Consider the following 20,069-nt stretch of genomic DNA (forward strand, 5'->3'; position numbering starts at 1 on the left):
TAGCCTCCTTCTTGAAGAAAACTGATGATTGTTGTGCCTAGAAGCACACAAGAATGTAAATGCTAGAATATGTACCTAACTAAAACTGCAATGCAGAAGAGGTGTTTAATATTTCCATCCCCAAAACAGTCTTATACTCATGCCGGAAGTAGTTTTAAAGCAACCTTTTGAAAAGAAAAACAATCTTAGCAAATGAACTCTCCGAAAAAACTACTGGAAAATAACTGCATAAATACATTAATAGCATCATAAGCACAAACATAGCATCTTGGTAAGCTTTCCCAATATAAAAAAATTCCACCTTTCTATTTATACTAAGCTCAATAAACCAGCAGTTGCTGGCTGCTAATCCTAGAACCCCTGCTCCTCTCCTACACCTCTCTCTATATGCACGAACCTCTTTACATTTACCTGGGTGAGCTGCTTGCACTGCTCCTTTGCAACAGCTGCCTCCTCCTTCATCGCAGCAAGCATTTTCTCCTTGTCTTGCAGCTGATGCACAGCTGCAGCCGACTCAGCCTTGCTAGCCTGCAGCAAAAGCACACCAAAATGATCATACATGCCAGAAGTACTTGCACAGCCCCCTAGCAAGCAGGAAACTTAAGAGGAAGAAACACTCCGCTCCTGCCCTCAAAACGTTCATCTGCAGGGCGTACATGGCACCACCGGTACCCAATTCGGCTACTAATGAACCCTGCAGTGCAGATTTCCTTAGACAAGGAAATGCATTTTCAAATGCACTGAAACCAATTAAGAGAATAAATGGGCTCTTAAGGTGCTTCTGTGTTGAAAGAGAGCTGCTGTGGTGGCACTGGGGAAAACAAAGAACAGCCATTAGGAAAAATAAAGGATGAAGATGCAGAGATGCTGAATCATTCGATAATTGAGGTTGGAAGGGACTTCTAAGATCACCTGGTCCAACCCAGCTCAAAGCAGGTACGTTCTAATAGACTTAATCTCTTGAAGTATCTCACTACAAAGAGAAAAAGGCAATGCTGATCTGGTCTCTCCCTCCACTTCACAGGAAAGCTTCCAGTTGACATGATTATGTTTCTGCTGACACACTGACACACAGTTTCAGCGATACTACAGGGAACAGAACCAGAGGAACAATCCCCACCGTCCTGCCACTTGTATGCTGGTCTAAAAACAAAGGAACTGCTGTAAGGGGCAAACCTTCTAAATGCTTGTGCTCAGACTTCACTCAACGAATTCTCATAACAGAAACAGCAAAGAAGTGTGAGTTCCATAAATGCACTCTGAATTTGTTTGCAAGTTCTCCTTCAGTGGTATCATATATGTATGCAGTATAAAACACACTGTCAGTGTCTTGCATGAGCTACAAATAGAAAAATATTCACATTTTCATCTACAGAAACCTACATGTTTTGGTTTCATACAAGCCCAGGAACCCATTCTGATCCTAGAGTTTTAGGCTTAACACCAAACCTTCCTTTAAAATAAAAAAATACAGCAAGCAAGCTGGCTGCTGTTCCAAATCAAACAGGCAATACCACTGCAAGTGTACCACTACTGGGTGAAACAAGGGCCCAGAAAGAAGACGAAGTCTCTGTCTTGGAGGCTTTCAAGACCCAGCTGCACACATCCCTGAGCAACTTACTCAAATTTGAAGCTGAGCCTGTTTGGATCAGGTAGTTGCATGACATGACCACCTGAAGTCCCTTCCAACCAGAACTGCATGATATACTTCTATAAAGTATTAACTGAATTGACACATACCCAGTTCTGCATTTCTGTTCTGGTACCATATCTGCAGAAGAATACAGAATTGCAAGACTTCAAGTGTGACAAACAGGATGTTACAAACTCGAAGCGACAATCCTAATGAGTCACGGGAGGCAGGAGTAGATATTTCTAAGATATTAGTGGTCACCATTCTCTACTGTCTTAATGCAAAAAGAGAAAACTGCTAAGCACTGGCACAGGTTGCCCAGAGACACTGTGCAGTCTCAGTCCCTGAGGGTTTCAAGCCAGACTGGATAAAGCCCTGAGCAGTTGGGCTGACCCCAGAGCTGGCCCTGCTTTGAGTATGAGGCTGGACAACAAACCACTCTTGAGGTCCCTTCCAAATCTGAATTGTCCTACAATCCTACGAAAAATATCCAAAGAAGTCAGCAGAGCAGAATGCATAGACTTAAAAAATGGAGATACTTGAAACACACAGAAATCAGATGATAAGTGCACAGCCACAGCAGCTTTTCCTTAATTTCTTGTATAGTTTATCCTGTGTACACAGTTGTGAAAGATCACTCCTGAAATTCACCAGATAGCCTTCCCCCACACACTTCAGCTGCAGAGCAGTCCTACTTTAGGTACCTTAATTCTCCATGGTTATGTCTGCTCTTTAAGAGCAGTCAAAAGCCATCAGCCTGTCTAGCCAGCCCATGGAATGGCAGATGGCAGCACACAGACATCTGACAACTGCTTCCTGCATGCAAAACAAGCACAGACCAGCTGGGAAAAGTCTTCCCAAGACAGAATGCAGGTATCACAATACTGCTATAGCCAATTTGACAGCATCTCTTTCCAGTTTCTGCTTATTTAAAAGTCTTCTCTCCCCCACTCCCACAGTTATTCACCTTTTGCAAGACATCATGAATTGCACTGGATTTTTCCTTTAACACCTCCACTATGCAACGGGCCTCATCTTCAGTGAAGATCATATTCTTCATGGCCATTACAAAGTCTTTGAATTTTACTTCAGCATTCTCTGCAATACAGAAGGGAGGATGTATTTACTGTGGACACCATACAGAACTACTTATTTTGCCTCAAAACAGCATGTGATGGGGTATCGTTATGCATTATATTTAATTTCAGTCTGAAATGCCAAGAAGCAAGAGGTCATGAACATTCAGCAAAACCATCATCTCTCCAATTTAAATCTGATAACAACCTGCCAGCTGATAGTTTTGGGAAAAAAATCCCACCACTTTGTTTGTACAGTGGGTAATATTTATAGTGTTGCTAGCAAGATGATAAAGCATAACACAGATTTTGGAAGGGAAAAAAATAGCACAAATGTGAAAACTTGAAGAATACCTTCTAGTGCATTGTGACAATAATTGAAACTGAGCTCTCACTTTAAAGAACAGCCTGGCTCTATAAGCAATGTGCACATGACAAGTGAATGAATTTAGAAACTAGCACATTTCTGGTTACAATATATGGGAACCAGAAAAATATTCCCTCAATCTAAGTTTGGAAATGAACTGCTGCAGAAGGAGTTTAGCAGCAGGAAGGTAAATCTGTAAGATCCCTCTTAATTGCTGACTAAATGTTTAATAAGACACAAACAAAGAAACACAATTCAACCAAACTATGCTCTAATAGGAATAAAAATCATTGTTCATATAAAAACTGGCTGCACATACATAGGTCATTAGGTGGCCCCCTAACTTCAGGGAATGGAAGCACAAGACCAAGGCATCCAGCATCTCTGTCAGACATTCACCGCACAAAAGTACGTGAAGGAATGGGAGGAAAAAGGAAAAGCTTAAAAGTAATGCTTGGTTCAGGAGGCGTCCCAAAGATCATGGAGAAGGGTCCACGTTTCTCACCACAGGTGCTGAACATACCATTGAAACCAAGATACACATCAAACCCAACCCCCTACAGAGTTTAAAAAAAAAAAAAAAGAACAAAAAAGTAGTAGTGACACTAAGTCCCTAAGAGACATTATCGAGCATAAAAATAAACCACTGAAACACAGAGTGAAAGCTGGGGGTGGGGGAGAAGGACTGAGAAATTCTAGCACATTCTGTCCTAGTCCTACACACAACTTAGTCTTGGCCACAGACATCAGATCACGTCATTGCTGCACTGACATCAATGATGCTGTTACCAGCAGTATGCCAAAATCCTGAGACAACAGTCCAGTTAGCCAAGAGTTTATAGCAGCTTGTCCCAGACTGGTCCGAACCCTGTGCTCCCCGAAGACAGGAAGACCTTGCCCTTGCATCCAAGAAGCTTACAACCAGAATAGGGGAAGATTTCTATATTGGGAGGGCAAATCCCAGCTGACACAGAAGAATTAGGAGCTCGTATAGAAGGTTACAGCTTGCAAAGGAAATGAGAATGGACAGGTGCACGTAGGAAGCTTTGATGTTGCAGGGTAGTGATGTGCTTCTATCTCAATAGCTGCATAAGAGGAGCCTCAGGCAAGTGGAAATCCAATCTAGATACCACAAAGTTGCCAGGAAGCTTTCAAGCAAGCATTTTGGAAGACAAGTCTAAAAAGTTTCCAAAGAGTGCAGCGAGTGACCAGGCAGACAATGCTGGAGAGCCAGGCTTCTGCACAAACCTGAGCAGAGAATCACTGCTCAGTCACTTGGCTTCTCCTCTCCAGCTGCCCACAAATTTGAGGGTCCTACCTCATGGCTCAGTACGTTTGGCATGCTTTGAACAGGTCAGTGGCCTACTTAAAGTTTCAGGGTGAGACACAATGCTCATGAATCACTCCAGGCCTCTATGGGGGAATATGAAGAAAGAAAGTCTCCTGTCCCAATCAATTCCAACTACATTGAAAGGAAAATTCAAAGTTTTCCTGGAAACTGCCAGACTATCTCCACTGGCAATTTGCTTCTGAGTGCAACACGGAATCACCAGAGATACACACTGGCTGGTTGGCCCCAGCTAGCTCAATGAACAGCACTAGAGCATAGAGGGTGCACCCCAAACTCAGGCAGACTGCAAGAGCCCATGCTGAAAGGTCTCGGTTTAGAGTCCATCACTGTTAGCAATGCCTGAGCTACCTACTGTAAAACTAGCTCACATGCATCTGTGTGGTCTGCAATCACCCGTTTGCTCACTGTGAGGACACAAAAGCCTACAGTCAGCATTAAAAGGTTTGGATAGCGCAAAGCCCTTTCAACAGTGCCAAAGACAGGGGAGAAACGAGCACAGACAAGAACAAACACTGTCCTGCAGCCACAAATGTTTTCCTCAAATCACTTCTTCCTAACAAATGAAAGAGGATTCACCTCCCCACATACACAGCATGTTTTACCTGTTCAGGTATGCCAGAGACAGACCACATTATCTGTTTCCTACCTTTATCAGTTTCATTCTTCAGTTTCTTGCCCCTGCTCTTCTGGATCCCCTCATTCACATTTTGTTTTGCTACTTCAACTGCTTCTCGCTTCTCCAATGTGCCAGCATCAGAATTATCCATCAAAGGAATATAAGTAGTTGCTTGAATAAGAGGTTCATCCACCAAAACTGTAATCAGAAGTCCACAGGATGGGTCAAAGCTTTGTAATAACTAGCATCAACATTTTTAAAAGAGGTACACAACATTTATGAGAGCTGGACTACAGCACCTCTAACCTCAATAGTTAGTTATACTCTCTAGTTCTATCATCCTTCACAGCTTAACTCATTAAAGCTCTTCAGGTAAGTTCATTAAATAAAGGTCTCTAACGCATAGTAATTTAATAGCTTCAATTAAATTTCTATTTCCAAAGCTGCCTTTTAGCATTTTAACAAGTAGCAGAGAAGAACCTTTACATTTTGACTTTCATTTCACTTTAATGAGAAAGTTGCACATGGCATCAATGAGACTGGTTTACCTGTGGCTGCATACGAAATCATTCAGCATCCCTGAAGTACAAGTACAGCAGTCTTTTGTCCCTATTCTGTTAAAAGCTGGTACCTCACTGCTAGCATTTTCACCCAGATTAGATCATTACACCACCTGTGAACTAAACCATTTAAACAGAACATGCAGTAGGGACAGCAATCAAGCTTATTTCACATGCAGACTCAACCGCACTTAATGAAGATATCTCATCTGTCAGAGGAGGCTTTAGGCATCATTATTATTCAGAGAGGTACCCAGAGGTACTGACCAACCTCCGGTCTCCATTCACACAGCACTGTATAAACATGGTGAGGATCAGCCTCTGTCCAAAGAACTTTTCAGACTGCGGAGAGAAAAGCCGGGGAGGGAAGAGGAAGAGCAACAGACCAGGGACAACAGATACAGCCAGGAACAGAGCTGAATTTGATGTCTGCCCAGCTCCTGAGCTGCTGGTCCAGACCACCTAAAGTATGCAAGATGTGTGCTGAGCCATGCCACAGCAGGAAAGCTCATTGACCCAGCCAGCCCAGGCTGAAGGGCAGGTGGTCAACAGATGCCACATGGCAGACCAGAGAGAGAAGGAACTGAGTGGGATGCAAAATTTCAGGCATCAGTGCAAGACAAATACGCATTCCTGGCTGCCAAGGAGCCAGTTATAAAATTATAAAACACTTCTGTATTCTGTGCTGTTAAGGAGCAGAATAGACCAGATGGACCTTTTGTGTCACCTGCTAGTCTTTGCACTTCAGCAGCCAGCAAACATCTGCAGTACGCTGCAAGTTCAGAAGTGAGGAGAGCTCTCCTCTAGCAGAAGTATCCACCACCTAATCCAGTTACCATCCTCACCTTTTCCCTTCCTCTCTTTAATTTCCTCTCCTCATTTTATTCCCCTCCTTTCAAAATTATTTAGTATCAACGTGACCTTTTGCAGTGTCAGCAACATCTGAAATCCCCATAATACTGTCTTGGCTAATCTGGATGCCCACCACAGCTAACTTTTGCTCTGTCATTCTGGAGACGTGGCTTTAAAAGAAAACAGCTTGCATTCAAATAATGCATGAGCTATTCCTGCGTAACACTGACAGCTTAGCTTTAATGCTGGCTGAGCTAGTACTGACACTTATTTGCCACATACAGACAACACAGTTTGTGGTCCATAACATGGCCCCTCAAAAAAAGGCAATGGGTTTATCGGGAAAAGCAGAAGAATGTCCATAAAAGGAAATGGCATCCCAGGTTCCCCATCAATAAGTTTCTTCCAGGAATCTTTTTTTTTTTTTTTTTTTTTTTATTTTTTTTTTTTTTTTTTGCAGTTGTTACAACATACAGTAACCCTACACTTCTAGGAACGCCACCCTGGTCTGACCAGAGCCAGTGACTGATCTGGACCCCAATGACCTGACCAAAGTATAAAGGAAACTGTGACCAACACTGTCTGCGCTGGGAGCAGTCCACCAGCCACCAAGTTCTTTATAGCTGTCCCAGTAAAGAAGAGTTCTGAGAAACTAACAAGGTGGCCTCACAGAACTTCATGGTCATGCTCTTCCCAAAAGCTGCAGACAACAGCACTCATTGTAAAAAAAAAAAAAAACCAAACACAGAGGCACGCTGAGCCAAGAGGAGCCAAGCAGCAGCATCTTGGCAGAGAATGAGAGATGACAAACAGTAAAGGCCTTGACAGCAAAGACGAACAGTTTATGCTGGAGCAACAGCTAGATAACAAAAGGACAGTAAGAGAGCAACATGGTCAAAGCAACCGGCTAAAAAAACTGCAGTCTTGTTTGGGGCAGATGACTGCAGCAGTTCCAGACATGCCTTGCTTACAGCAACTTAGAGCCTGCTCAGCTTATACTCCAAGTCAACACATTACTCATCAATTCAAGCATGGCTGTTTGGATCGAAAAGAGCACAGAAAGGTTCACAGCATCATCCCATGTTCAGTGGTACCAGATGTTCATAAAACCAAACAGCATCTCAGGCTGAGCAATCTTTCCTATCTGGAGTTCCTGCTTTTTCAAATTAAGAGAGTTACTCTCCTCCAAGATTCTTTTCCAAAGGAAGAGCAACTAAAGTATGTATGACAAAAGGTTTAACAGTCAGGTTTATCTGAACTAAGATGGTCTGTATTCTCACCATTATCAACTTTCTGCTTCTTTGCAGAGACTTTCTTCTTTCCCGATACATTTTCTTGCTTTATCTCCTGGTGGAGCAGCACTGGGTCTTGCTTTTTGGCAGGGGACACAACAGAATCAGTCTTAGTATCCTGATCATCTGTAACAGACAAATAAAGACAATATGCTCTTCTGTATAATCTCATCATTACTTTTAAATCAGTAAGTCTGTAATAACCATCAAATTCCACTCCCAGAAAAAAAACACTCATGTATTTTAAATCCGAACACGAAGTTATCTATATACATGTGTACACACACACACTCACAAACACATATGCTTCCCGTATCAGATGAGACCCCAAAGCAATAGAAAGGTTTAGCAGAGTCAAGAGCCACAGCACCTAGTGTTTTGACAGACAGGAATCTTATCTGCAAGCAGAACATACGGCAATGCAAGTAACAGTTTAACATATCCAATCCAGGTTTTACTGCAACAGAGCAGACAGCATTTGTTACCCATACTAGTTTCTTATTTGCAAAAAGTATTCCGCCACCACCACCACCACCCCCCGCCATGGACCCACTTAGGTACTTTAAACACACACCCCCAATAGCTACTGGGACTGTGAGAAGCAGAAAATAAAGTGTTTTACATTAGGGAACTGTTCTTTTAAAAAGTTGTTTCTAGTGAGAAATTTTTTGGACAGCCTGTGCTATATAATACTCTTGTGAGAGCTGACACACACAACACATGGTTATGGTGTTAGCTCCTGTAATCAAGGATAAGAGTGAGTTGTGGCTGCCCTCAGAAAAGTGCTTGCAGACCACATTTTAACCACGCCACAGAGATTTTCAGAGAACACCCACAAACAAGATTTGGTACTTTTTTTGTTGGTAGTGGGTGGGTCTTTTTTCTCCCTTTTTTTCAGAAAAAGGAAAAATCCACCACATCAAGCAGCAATGTTGCTCTTTTTCCTCACTCCCTGTAGCAAACCTATTATGCCTGCATCTCAAAAGGGTGATCTACAAATACCTCAGGTTTCCACTTATTTCTGAAACTGTATTTTTATTCTTTTTTAAGTTCAATTCATAGTCTGACAACCATGCTGAGACATGTCAACTCCTGCTAAGGATATGGTCGAAACAGTCACAGGCAATTCTAGGTACTGTTTTTGGTCTGCTCCAGGTCAGATGTTTCAGTTACAACAGCTGGACCAGTTTTCTTTTAGCATCAGTTCCATTCAGTTATAGAGGTGTAGCAGGTGGGAAGCAGCTGTAAGTGCTTCTTTCCATGAGTCAGCCACCAAATACCTCTTTGTACATTAAGCCTGCACATGGCCAGTGATTTATTTTGCACAGTCTGCTATGAGGTTTCTCTAGACGCCCTTCTTCATCTGAGCAACTACTCTTAGGATTCCACTTTTTTCATAGCTTGACATCAGAATGCACACAGCAAACGTCTAATGACTTCTTTCAAGTAATCAAAATTTTGACAGCTTGAGAGGAAAGAAGAGATATGAGCTACTCTGTTACACTCAACAATCTTTAGCAGAAGAAAGCAAGGATGGGAGGAGGAAAACCAGAGCACTGCTGCCAGATGAAAATCGGGGGGTAAAGCAGTAACTCGTAAAAAGGGAAAGGTTAGAAGTGAGCTTTGCCCCATAGAGATAGGCAGAATAGTTGAGAGACACACTCTGTGGCCTTGCAAAAAAGCAGAACACGGTTTTGGCGTTCTGTGCAAGAAGCATATGCAACATCAGATACCCATTCCATTTTTCTGCTTCTTCTGCCCAGGCTTCTTCTTATATGCTGCTGATTCAGATGGTGGAGTGGGCTGTTTTGTAACAGGGACTGGATCTACTTTCTTGCCTGAAGACTTGGATCCTTCCGAATCCTTAGTTACGTGATCATCTTGAACGACCTTATGCTGCTTCTTCTTCTTCCGTTCTCTAACGCCAGTAGATGCTTCGGACACACTCAGGGGAACAGAAGCGACATGCTCTTCATCTGTACTCAGGGCATCAGACAGCTTAAAGTCCCAAGGTGTACTTTCAGAGTCAGACTCGTGGATGTTCCCATTCTGAGCTTCTTTCTTCTTGTTCTTCTTCTTCTCTGTTTTCTTTTTATCAGTCTTGGTAGGTGGAAACTTTAGGTTCCTTTTCTGTTTTGCAAGGACTTCATCATACAAAGTTTCTTTCATGAAAAGCCAGAAGAAGAGAAAGATGACTGTAACAACCACAGAAGGAATGAGGATAATACAGTAGGTAAACTCGTAAAACTCCATTGTGCTTTTTCTTAGCTATATTTAAAAAAAACAAAACACCTATGGGGGAAAAAAAAAAAAAGTTAGGTTTTGAACAGGTTTCCTTCGATATTATTTCCTCCACCAATTATAATAATAAAAGAAGCTTTCTCATTGTTTTAGAGAAGCCTTAAAACAGCTTTTGATAAAATTACCAAACTATATCAATCATGGAACTACTTCTGGAATCATTTACCACTTGCTTCAAAGGTGTTAGCCCAGATAGGAAGCAACTGCAGTTTCCAAGACTGCTGATCTTGGAAGACTGCAGTTCTCTTTCCTTTCTTTTCATCTTCCTCATTCTCCCCTCCCAAGTGAACTTCATAAAGTTAAAGGTTTTGATTTCAGAAATCAAAATACAGCACTTTCAGAGGCTGTGAAATAAGGACCAGTACATGCAGAGCAACACTTTTTTTTTTTTTTCCTGTAAATCAAATTTAACAAATTAAGATTTTTATCTTGGCAAGTGGGAGTTAAATTTCAACTTCCTTTTGTTCCCAGATTTACGACAGCTTCAGAAGTGGAATGAGGGGAATGAGGGAAAGAAGGGAGAGCACCCTAAATTTTAGTCAACCACAAAGAACCAAGTATTTTCAGAACTGCTTTTTGAAGTTTAAAACCCAGCTTTAAACTCATGAAAAATCTACACATTTACAGGAACACAGGATGATCTGTTACTTATTTTGCACATGTAATGGTGTACAACTTCCAGGGCACTAACAGACCAGAAGTCTCCAGGATAATTTGCTAAAAACACTACTTATGCCCCAAGCATTATTGGGTTTTTTTAAAAGCAGGAACCACAGAGTAGAAGTCAGAATGAAGCTAAAAAAACCTAACTTTGGGGCCAAGACAAGCCAGATTTTCCCACTTCACAACTAATCACTACAAACAGACAAGGATTTTTGCAGGAAGAATGCAAATCTTTTCCAGATTGTTTGTTCCAAGTTTAAAAAGAAGCAACCATTAAAAAACCCCACATTCAAAACTCTAAACAAGTGCAATTCCTGATTCACCAACTCAGTTAAAAAGTCACCAGAGAAAGCATGACCTTCAAATACATTTTCCTCTACACAAGAAAAGACAACTAACTCAACTGTCCCTTGAAAGACCCATTATCTTGGGAATGAAAGGCAAGGGATCTTGGGATAACCCCAAAAACTGTAGGGGGGACTGCCCCACACCTTAAAGCAATACTGCTTGAGGTATTTCCACTGCCACTTACAAAATAGGCGTGCCTACTGAGCGCAAAGTGCACAAAGTCCATGTAGAAGTTGCATGATGCAGGGAGAGGACAGGCTCTCCTTGCTTCTGGACCGAGAGAGGATTACTCTTTAAATACCACATAGTACTATTACATTTAAGGCTGTTTCACCTCAACTCCTGGCTGTGCTGGAAACCGCTATCGTAAGCTGGCTTGCCATCCTGCCACATTGGCGAGGGCTTGGTTTGGAGCCTGGCTCTAGCTCAAGAGGGAAGAGTTGTTATATGGAATAGTTCCCAGACACAGAAGAGTCGCTGTGATAATGTATTTGTATAGTGCATTGAGCAGCACAGAAAGCAAGGGTTGAGAAATCTAATTTGGCTATTAAGTTATCCAAATAAAAGACTAACATTTCAATACACTAATTATTCATCAGTTGTCTTAATGTTAAGTCTCCTCCCAGTTTGTATTTATTTTCTGTTGAGCATACAGATTATTGAAAAAGCTTGGGTCTAGAATTACATCCAGCACAGAACATTTCAGAATGGTTTGAGAGGGATGTGAGAAAAATCTTGTCTTTCAGGGAGAAAAAGCACAGAGGCTCAAAACTAAGCTGGAGCATTCAAAATGATTAGTTACAGCTACTTGATAAAACCAGCTTCTTGCACTAAGTGATCTAGTATTAGTCATCTCTTGAAGGAAGCAGAACTTGAAAATTTGTCTCAGCCAAAGTCAATATTGAGTGCTTATGGGAGAAGCTAATCCCTAAAGTAAATATGTAATTAAGCAGATTTTTCACAAGTGTAATTAAGTTGATCATTACAATACATTACTACAACAACTACAATACCTAACCACAAAGAGACCAAACAGCCCACCTCAGCCTTGCTGATACAGAAGCATGCAGCTATCCACAAATTCATCCCACTGCTTTGGCCAAGCTGGAAAGCTCACACCCTGCAGTCATCCCTACACATTTCCCAGCACCTGACAGCAAACACTCAGGTCAAATCACTTCCTCAGCAAAACATGTTATAAAGGCTCCAGACATTAGTGTCAGGAGACACAATGCTCATCAAGGCAAGACCAAGTATTAGCAGGAAATGACTGTTGCTTTGAGACCAAAGAGGCTAGACACATCTAAAAGCTTCAGCTGCTTGAAGAGGAGCCATAAATAAATAATTAGAACAGCTAGTCCAAGTGAGGAATATGTGCTGGACTACATGAGATCTGATCTCTGAGCTGGCCAAGCAACACAAGCTCTGCTGAGGCTCCATCCACCACCCAGCTCCCCCCTCTCTGCACTTCCCTCCACTTGGGCAACGGGATCATTTCACCCTACACAAGATTCACAGCCTCAACGGACTCAGGTCCTGCTCCTGTCCTCCCCTCAGTCATCAGGCAAAGCGGAGCATGAGTCACATGAATGCTTCCACCCCAAACACTGCGATCAGCGGTACACAGATTTCATCTCCAAAGTCCAGCAGGGAATTTCACATACAAATCCAACATTTCACGTGGAAGCAGGATTTTAAAAAAAAAAAAAAAAAGCCTCATGGTGTAACTATAATTGATTAAGCACAACTGGGAACAGCAAACGAGCTCTGCTCTGATGGTAATGCACATGCTGGGCTGAGATGGAAAATTAGTGTGGGAAATGGATGGAAAATGCCCTCATTTAAAAGTCCCTTCTAGGAGGATACCATTGCTGCTGGCTTGTGTGCAGAATGACAAGATTACATCCTTCACCATCCACTCCTTGTCAAGATGTCTTTATAAAGTGGTATTCTTGCCATGGGGGGTAAATAGGCAGCATTTTGGCTCACAGTTTCCAGTTGTCCTCTGACAATCTACAATTACTAAAAAAGCTTCTCCACTTCCATTTATACTTCCATATTACATTGACAAACCATATAGGAAAAAACAGAAGCAATTTATAGGGAAGAAAAATCCCATGCCATACAAAAAGGAACAGGACAAAGCAGCTCCTTCTATTAAACCGGGGAAAATGGTACATTAACTTTTACACACCCTCACATACCAGCTTAAGAGCTCCTCAGGGTTTAGTTTTACCATCCCTCCTATTCCTGTTAGCTACAGAAACAGAAGACACCCTCACAAAAATGTTATTTCTCCCCCCTAGAAGTGCTGCAAGTGGCCTACTATCATTTGCAGCCCTCCCTTGGACAACTTTCCAGGGTGGCTGCATCAGCTCTCTACCCGCTCCAAGCTGCAATCCCCAGACAAGGCACATCCAGTAGAAATGGCACACACAGACACCCTCACTGCTGCCAACCAGAGGCACAGCAACTTTAGCTATGTTTAAATAGCAAGGTATTCGGTTAAATACTCACCTTTCATCTGTATTTGATATTGAACCTAATACCCATGAGGCACACTTCTTAGAGCCTAGCTGCCCAGCACTTGTGCCAGGCTCCCCACTTGCAAGCACGCTCCCCTCTCGATTGTAAATTCAAGAACTCACAACATCCTTTTAGTCATTCTGAAAGAGGGGAACAAACCGCATCTGTCCCGGTCTGCGTACAGACTCTGTTACTGTTCCCATCCTGCATTTAACAAAAGAATTGCACTTTTGTTCCCCTAAACAGAGCCCATGCCACAGAAAAAAATAACTAATTTCTGAACTCCATTGCAGTATCATTGCTTGCACCTGATTTCCTCCACTAGTTAACATTGCCCTGGATTTTGTAACACACCCTTTGCTTTTGCATTTAAATCTCAAATTTCACCCTGCACAGATACCACATTTCATGGGCTATTCATTCAGTTTAGGTCCAGGGGATTAGCTTACTTGAGAAGACAGAAATAAATTATAGCTCCATCTGGCTAATGAGTCACTCATAGCTTAGCCCCAGCACATTAGAGGCATTGCCTCTGTAAATGCTTGCGTCCCAAGATGCGTGTATCTCCAGGGATTTGCGCCTCTCTAAAAAACTAACATTAAGAGGGCAAAATATAAGTACCAAGGTGATTATTTTTTTCTTTTTAAATACTAAGCAGTTTAAGAGATGCCACGTATGATTTAGCTACAGCAACCGTTCCTTTAATTGGGGTATTTTCCCTGGGATTTTCTCAAGCTGGCAAACGTTAAGAGAAAGCCCTCACATGCAACAGTCACTAGGAACACAGCAAGAAGTCTCAAGAGTATCTGTATTCAATAAACCCCTCAAACAGGTAACACTATTTTTTCTCCTTAATCTGCCACACACTCCACATCAGCCAGCTGCAAAGAGGATCCTCTCACAGAGGTTCACTCCCAAGCCGATCTTCCCCCAGAGCTCTGCAGCAGAGGATGCCCTGCAACTGGGGCTAAACAAGGCAACTAAACCCAGGTCCACCACAGGTAAAACACGAAATTAAACAAGATGTTTAGCCACTTCATGCCTTTTCCTCGTTCATACAGCAGGAGCAACCAGCTCCCTGTGACTATGTATTAACAAACTAAAGCACTGCTGGGCTCAAGTTCCAGTGAGGAGGGCTGCCAGAAAAACCTAAAGGTAGTTCATTTAACATCAGCATTGCTGTATGATAAGAAAAAAAAAAAATGAAGAGTTAGAACCTAGGTTGGCTTAGTTTGGGTTTTTTAAGCAGCCCTGTATGTCACTGAAAACACAAGGTGTTCTTCACACCCCAAGACAAGACACAAAAGACAGCAAAGCTTCTGTGATGTGACACTAAGAGGCAGAGTGTGAAAGCTGAGCTGTCGAAGCACACAGGGATTTCAGGCCATCAAACTTCCTCCGACTTCATTAACACCTGGCTAACTTTAGCAGGTGAGCAGCACTGGGAACAAAGGGAGCCCTTGCAACAACTCAGCACCCTCCTCAGTGTTCCCTTTCAAGGGTTACCCATTCCCAAAAACCACACTGCTCTGAGAACACCAGCAAGGAGACAACTTCACCTGGACACTGTTTTTAAGACAGGACAGTAAGATACTACATACAAATCTCATTTGCCACCTACAATAAGGAAAAAGGGGCAGCTTCCAGTAAGGTCATGCACAATCTTCCCACAGGTCACTTAAAACTGTACAACTTTAGGCATGCACAAAGCACCCACCACCTAGAAAAGCTGAAGGTCTAAATGGCCCTGCCAGTTTTGACCCCGATGGCAAAGTTTAACCTACTTTTTTGCATTCTTTTTAAACTCCACTCTTAGATCTATATTTCCTTGCTCTGTTTACAGAAGTCCTCTCACAACTAAAGGGGGAAAGCATAATAAACAGCAGTTCAAGCTATGGGTTTCTTTCATTTAAATACTTGCCCTGACAGCACGATTTTTGCAGCAACACAAGCAAGCTGCAGATACTTGAAATTACAGACTAAGAATTCATGTATTAAAGTTACTCTTCTCCAGGAAGGACACCTGTTCAAGTGAAGCTCAACAGTGCTTGACACCCCCTACAAGCCGCTAACAGCAAGAGGAGAATAAGACTTGTCAATAAATCTTGCTCTTCTTCACTTTATTACACTGATACAATTAAGCCATTTGCAGAGCACAATCTCAGTGCCTTCAAATACCCTCTAGGTAAATATTTTCCATTCCAAACATGCCACTGTTTGTACCATCTGTTGGGCTCTGCCTGTTCTCAGTTGCTTGATGTTAGTTAACACAGACACGTTATTTGTTAAATTCCAGAAAAGAGCAGATTTGCTTCGACAAAAACCTTTACTTTTAGGGCGTTAGGGTTTTTTAATACCTTTTTAGAGCCAACACCTGACAAAACACAGCAGTGCTGAGAGCAAGCCAGAAACACAATACAGCTACACGACACTGCCACCACTATCTGGCAGATGACCTTGCTCTTGTCTGAGTGCCAGCAGCAGTGAGCGCCCCAGGTCCTCCCGCAAGGGTTTGCCAGGAGCACACAGGAGATTTCCACCACAGCCCGGCAGTCCAGGCAAGTTCATACAGGATAAGGCAGGCAGGGATTCACTGTCGTGCAGCAGCTGACGCCCTGAAACCACCTGGGCCACAGGATAAAGCACAGAGTTGGAATTCGCACCAGTGAAAGTAGAACTAGCAACCTCACATTTATCCAGGGATAAAAGCATACACACCTGTTGTTGGCACAGAGCAAGGAACAAGCTGGAAAACCATGCTCTGCACTCCTGCCCAGCAGCTTACCCAAATACCCCAAAACTGCACAGACCCTGTCACAGCAGCAACCCACAGCATTCACCAAAGCATGAGCACAAAGACTCCTGAGAGCAGAAACTGCAGCCAGCAGGGCCGGGGCAGTGACCGTCCCCCTGCCCTGGGCACTGGGGGGGCTGCACCTCGAGCCCTGGGCTCAGCGTTGGGCCCCTCAGCACCAGACAGACCCCGAGGGGCTGGAGCGTGTCCAGAGCCGGGCAGGGGCTGGGGCACAAGGCTGATGGGGGGCGGCTGAGGGAGCTGGGGGGGTCAGCCTGGAGGGAAGGGGCTCAGGGGGGACCTTATTGCTCCCTACAGCTGCCTGAAAGGAGGGTGTAGCGAGGTGCGGGTCGGTCTCTTCTCCCAAGTAACAAGCCATAGGACAAGAAGAAGAGGGCTCCAGCTACACCAGAGCAGATTTAGATTGAATACAAGGAAAAATATTTTACTAAAAGGGCTGTCAAGCTCTGGAACAGGCTGCCCAGGGAGGTCGTTGGTAGGTATTTAAGAGGTGTGTAGATGTGGCACTTAAGGATGTCATTCAGTGGTGGGCTTGGCAGGGCCAGGTTAACAGTCAGAGTCAATCTTAAAGCTCCTATCCAACCTAAACAATTCTATGTTGTTCAGGACTGAAGTCTCAGGAAATCAGAATGCTTCTTGCAGTATTTGTGAGGAGATGTTATTTGGGATAAAAGCTGACCTGCATTAGGACCAGAGGAAAGCCTCCTTGGCCTCACCAGACTCCAGAAACTGCAAGTTTTCCCTTAAAAATCACTAACTTCTAACACACACACCCCTATTATCTCCAAAGTCAGAAGGTAACAGGTCATCTGTACACCACCTTCTTCCAAAATGCCTGTAAAGGATCAAAGGTTTCTTTCTTCCAGCAGGAGAGGGCCAGGCCAGGACTACACACCAAGAGGGCTCTCAGCTTTACTCAGCAAGTCTGCACCTTCCCATCGCTATTTCCAGGGAGCCCCTGAGGCTTCCCCAGCTCCTTCCTTCACACACTCGTGTACAGACATGCTCTGCCCAACCACCATGAACTATTCACGAGGCTCACAGTCTTGGGTAAGCAAGCGCTTCCCTTTTCCCTGCTCTCCTTGCAAGGAGAGACCAGATCTGACACTTGCTCTTCAATCACCACTCACTTCTGTGCGCAAAGAACTGGGAAATGCTAATTTTCAAAATATGAAGGAAAAAACGTTGGCTGTGTTTTTCTCACCAAGGACCAAAGCACAGCAAAACCCAAACTAAAGGCTGAACATAGACACCAATTTTCTTAGCTTGTAGTTTTGCTCACATCCCAAGCGGGCAGCAACAGTAGCCAAGATCACTCACACGGAAGCTCCAAACAGCCAGAAGATCCCCCACTAGATCAGAAAGCACAGTTCAACAGCAAGAAAAGCTGTACGAGTAGCCATACGAATGCACCAGCAGGAACAACTCTGCTGATGTTAAGGCAAGGGAAGGTATCGGTACAGCCGCTCAGAGAGGCACCTCCTCTGCAAGCTGGGCAGCAGACAACTCTCACTTCATCTCCAAAGCTGCCAGATAAAGCCAACAAACTCAGCCAGCAAGGCAGCTGTACCTTTCAGCCATGTTTTAGAAAAGAACTAAGTTTACATTTCTAATCGTCTCAACATAACAAGTTGATTAAAAACAACTTTCACTGTTCTTACCACGGCATTGCCCAGCTGCATTGCAACGCATGGCTTTCACAGGTTTGCTCAAGGAATAATTGCAATTTGCTCATTGCAATAAGCCCAACATTGATTAACACATCAGTTCTGGCTTTGCAGGTAATAAGAGAACCTGGGGTTTTGCCAAAGTCTTATTTTCAATCCTGCATCAATAAGAGAGAAAGTTAGCAGATTAATGGCCACAGTTGAGTTTAGATCACTAGTCTCAGCAGCAGTTCCCCACATTATGTAGTTCTCAAGCATCAAGGGGTCTCCTGCAACACAAAACCACCCAGCAGCAGGAGTCTGGTACAACTTTACACCAAGACTCCCGGGGCAGCCAGGCAGAAGCATCAAACACACACAATGACACCTGAAATCTGTTTCTGCCCAGCACCTAGATGGCAGGGAGGAATCAGGCCATGCCTGTTTTGTTATTCCAGTAAGGTGTCTGAAAAGTTAAGGGAGATCTGTACAAGCCAAGTTGATGTGACAGTCCATAACAGCTCGAGTTTACCACACGTAAGTGCCATTTACACAAGATCAAAGCCACTATGTACCTCAACAAAGGCCTTTAGACATCTGTTTTCATCTGTTCTATAAATATATAGTCATGGTATACACTTCACTGCAGATACACAGAAAGCCTCAGAGAGCAGCTACTATCCCCTAAAGCCAGGGGCAGGCACTATACAGTAACTCCGATGCTGAGCACTGCACAGCCCAGGTGGGTTTGCTCGGGCTTTTGCCATGGCTCGCTCAGCTAGCACAGCACCCTGTCCTAGGACACCGGGTTTTGCATCACCAGCACAACTATTTGAACATCCTTCAGCTGGGGTCACAAAGCTGCCCATCACCCATCTTTATCCCCTGCTGCATCTGTTGACATAACCACACACAGTGTCATTCCCAGAGTTGACTGCCAAAACAAGGCCAGGTGAAGGGTATCAGGCTATCTTACTCCAACATGGCTTAATCCTTTCTAAACACAGGAATAAGTTGCACTAGCATAAGTTTATTTATTCTGAGACTTCTGCACCTACCCTTGCCATGCTCTATTATTCTAACTTGATTAAAACAAGCTCTACAGCACCCACAGCAATTACAGAGTTGGCTTCCCCCGGTCACAAACGAGGCAGAGCCTCAAACTCCAAGCAAAAAAAAAATGAAAGAACATCGGTTGAGAAATGTGGGGCTGCTACAGCCCTTTCATCTCTTTACATCCAATTCAGTTTCTGCAAGCATGGAAGGACAGAGGGAAGCAGGTACAAGCAGTAACTTCTCAGTACTCAAATTCCTCTCATACTTTCACAGCAATGTGCAAAGAAAAACAGCTGGAATGAAACATTTTCTGTTCCCCAGCGTATATAGTAAATTAACTATCTAAATATGCATTCTTGTATTATGAATTCTTGTTTAGGTTTTAAAAAGTAAATGTAAAATAAGAGGAGGCAGAAACAAAAGAAGGAAAGGCCTTTGGTCCATGTTGCGGTTTAACCCAGCAGGCAGCTAAACACCACAAAGCTCACTCCTCCCTACTTCATGGGATGGGGTAGGGAACTGGATAGAAAAACACATGTAAAATTCGTGGGTTGATTCAAAGACAGTTTAATAAGACAGAAAAGGAAGAGAAAATAAAATAACTAGAATATACAAAATAAGTGATGCACCATGCAATTGCTCACCACCTGCTGAAAGCTGCCCAGCCAGTTCCCAAGCAGTGGCTCCGGACAGCCTTCCCCATTTATGTACTGGGCATAACATATGGTATATGACATAACTATAATCAGTGTGTTACCAACATTTTTCTTATCCTAAATTCAAAACACAGCACTATACCATCTACTAGGGGAAAAAAAAAAAAAAAAATCACTCCATCCCAGCCAAAACCAAGACAGTTCAGCTTTTTTTTTTTTTTCCCCTCTTAGCAGATTGGTGTGAAAGTATGAATGGCATCAGAGCGCCAGGAGGCTAATTCTCATTAAAAAAACAACCCAGGTTTTCATAT

The 20,069-nt window shown here is 43.2% G+C and overlaps 1 protein-coding gene across 10 annotated transcripts in view; it reads right to left on the bottom strand.

Moving 5' to 3' along the window:
• The window catches only part of KTN1 (kinectin 1), a 78,099-nt gene that overhangs the window by 44,068 nt on the left and 13,962 nt on the right, over positions 1-20,069 (bottom strand). For 8 of the 10 annotated variants that reach the window (XM_040601222.1, XM_040601214.1, XM_040601220.1 and 5 more), the window contains exons 2-6: positions 9,481-10,039; positions 7,736-7,873; positions 5,074-5,241; positions 2,601-2,731; positions 412-528 (exon numbers count right to left, since the gene is read on the bottom strand). In XM_040601222.1, coding sequence (XP_040457156.1) covers positions 412-528; positions 2,601-2,731; positions 5,074-5,241; positions 7,736-7,873; positions 9,481-10,000 — 1,074 coding nt within the window. In that variant the 5' untranslated portion in view covers positions 10,001-10,039. Of the gene's footprint in view, positions 1-411; positions 529-2,600; positions 2,732-5,073; positions 5,242-7,735; positions 7,874-9,480; positions 10,040-13,576; positions 13,671-20,069 lie in introns of those variants that run through there. The other 2 variants (XM_040601213.1, XM_040601219.1) reach the window with 2 other exon arrangements.

Source organism: Falco naumanni, chromosome 7 (assembly GCF_017639655.2).
Source record: "Falco naumanni isolate bFalNau1 chromosome 7, bFalNau1.pat, whole genome shotgun sequence".
Lineage (NCBI taxonomy): Eukaryota > Metazoa > Chordata > Aves > Falconiformes > Falconidae > Falco > Falco naumanni.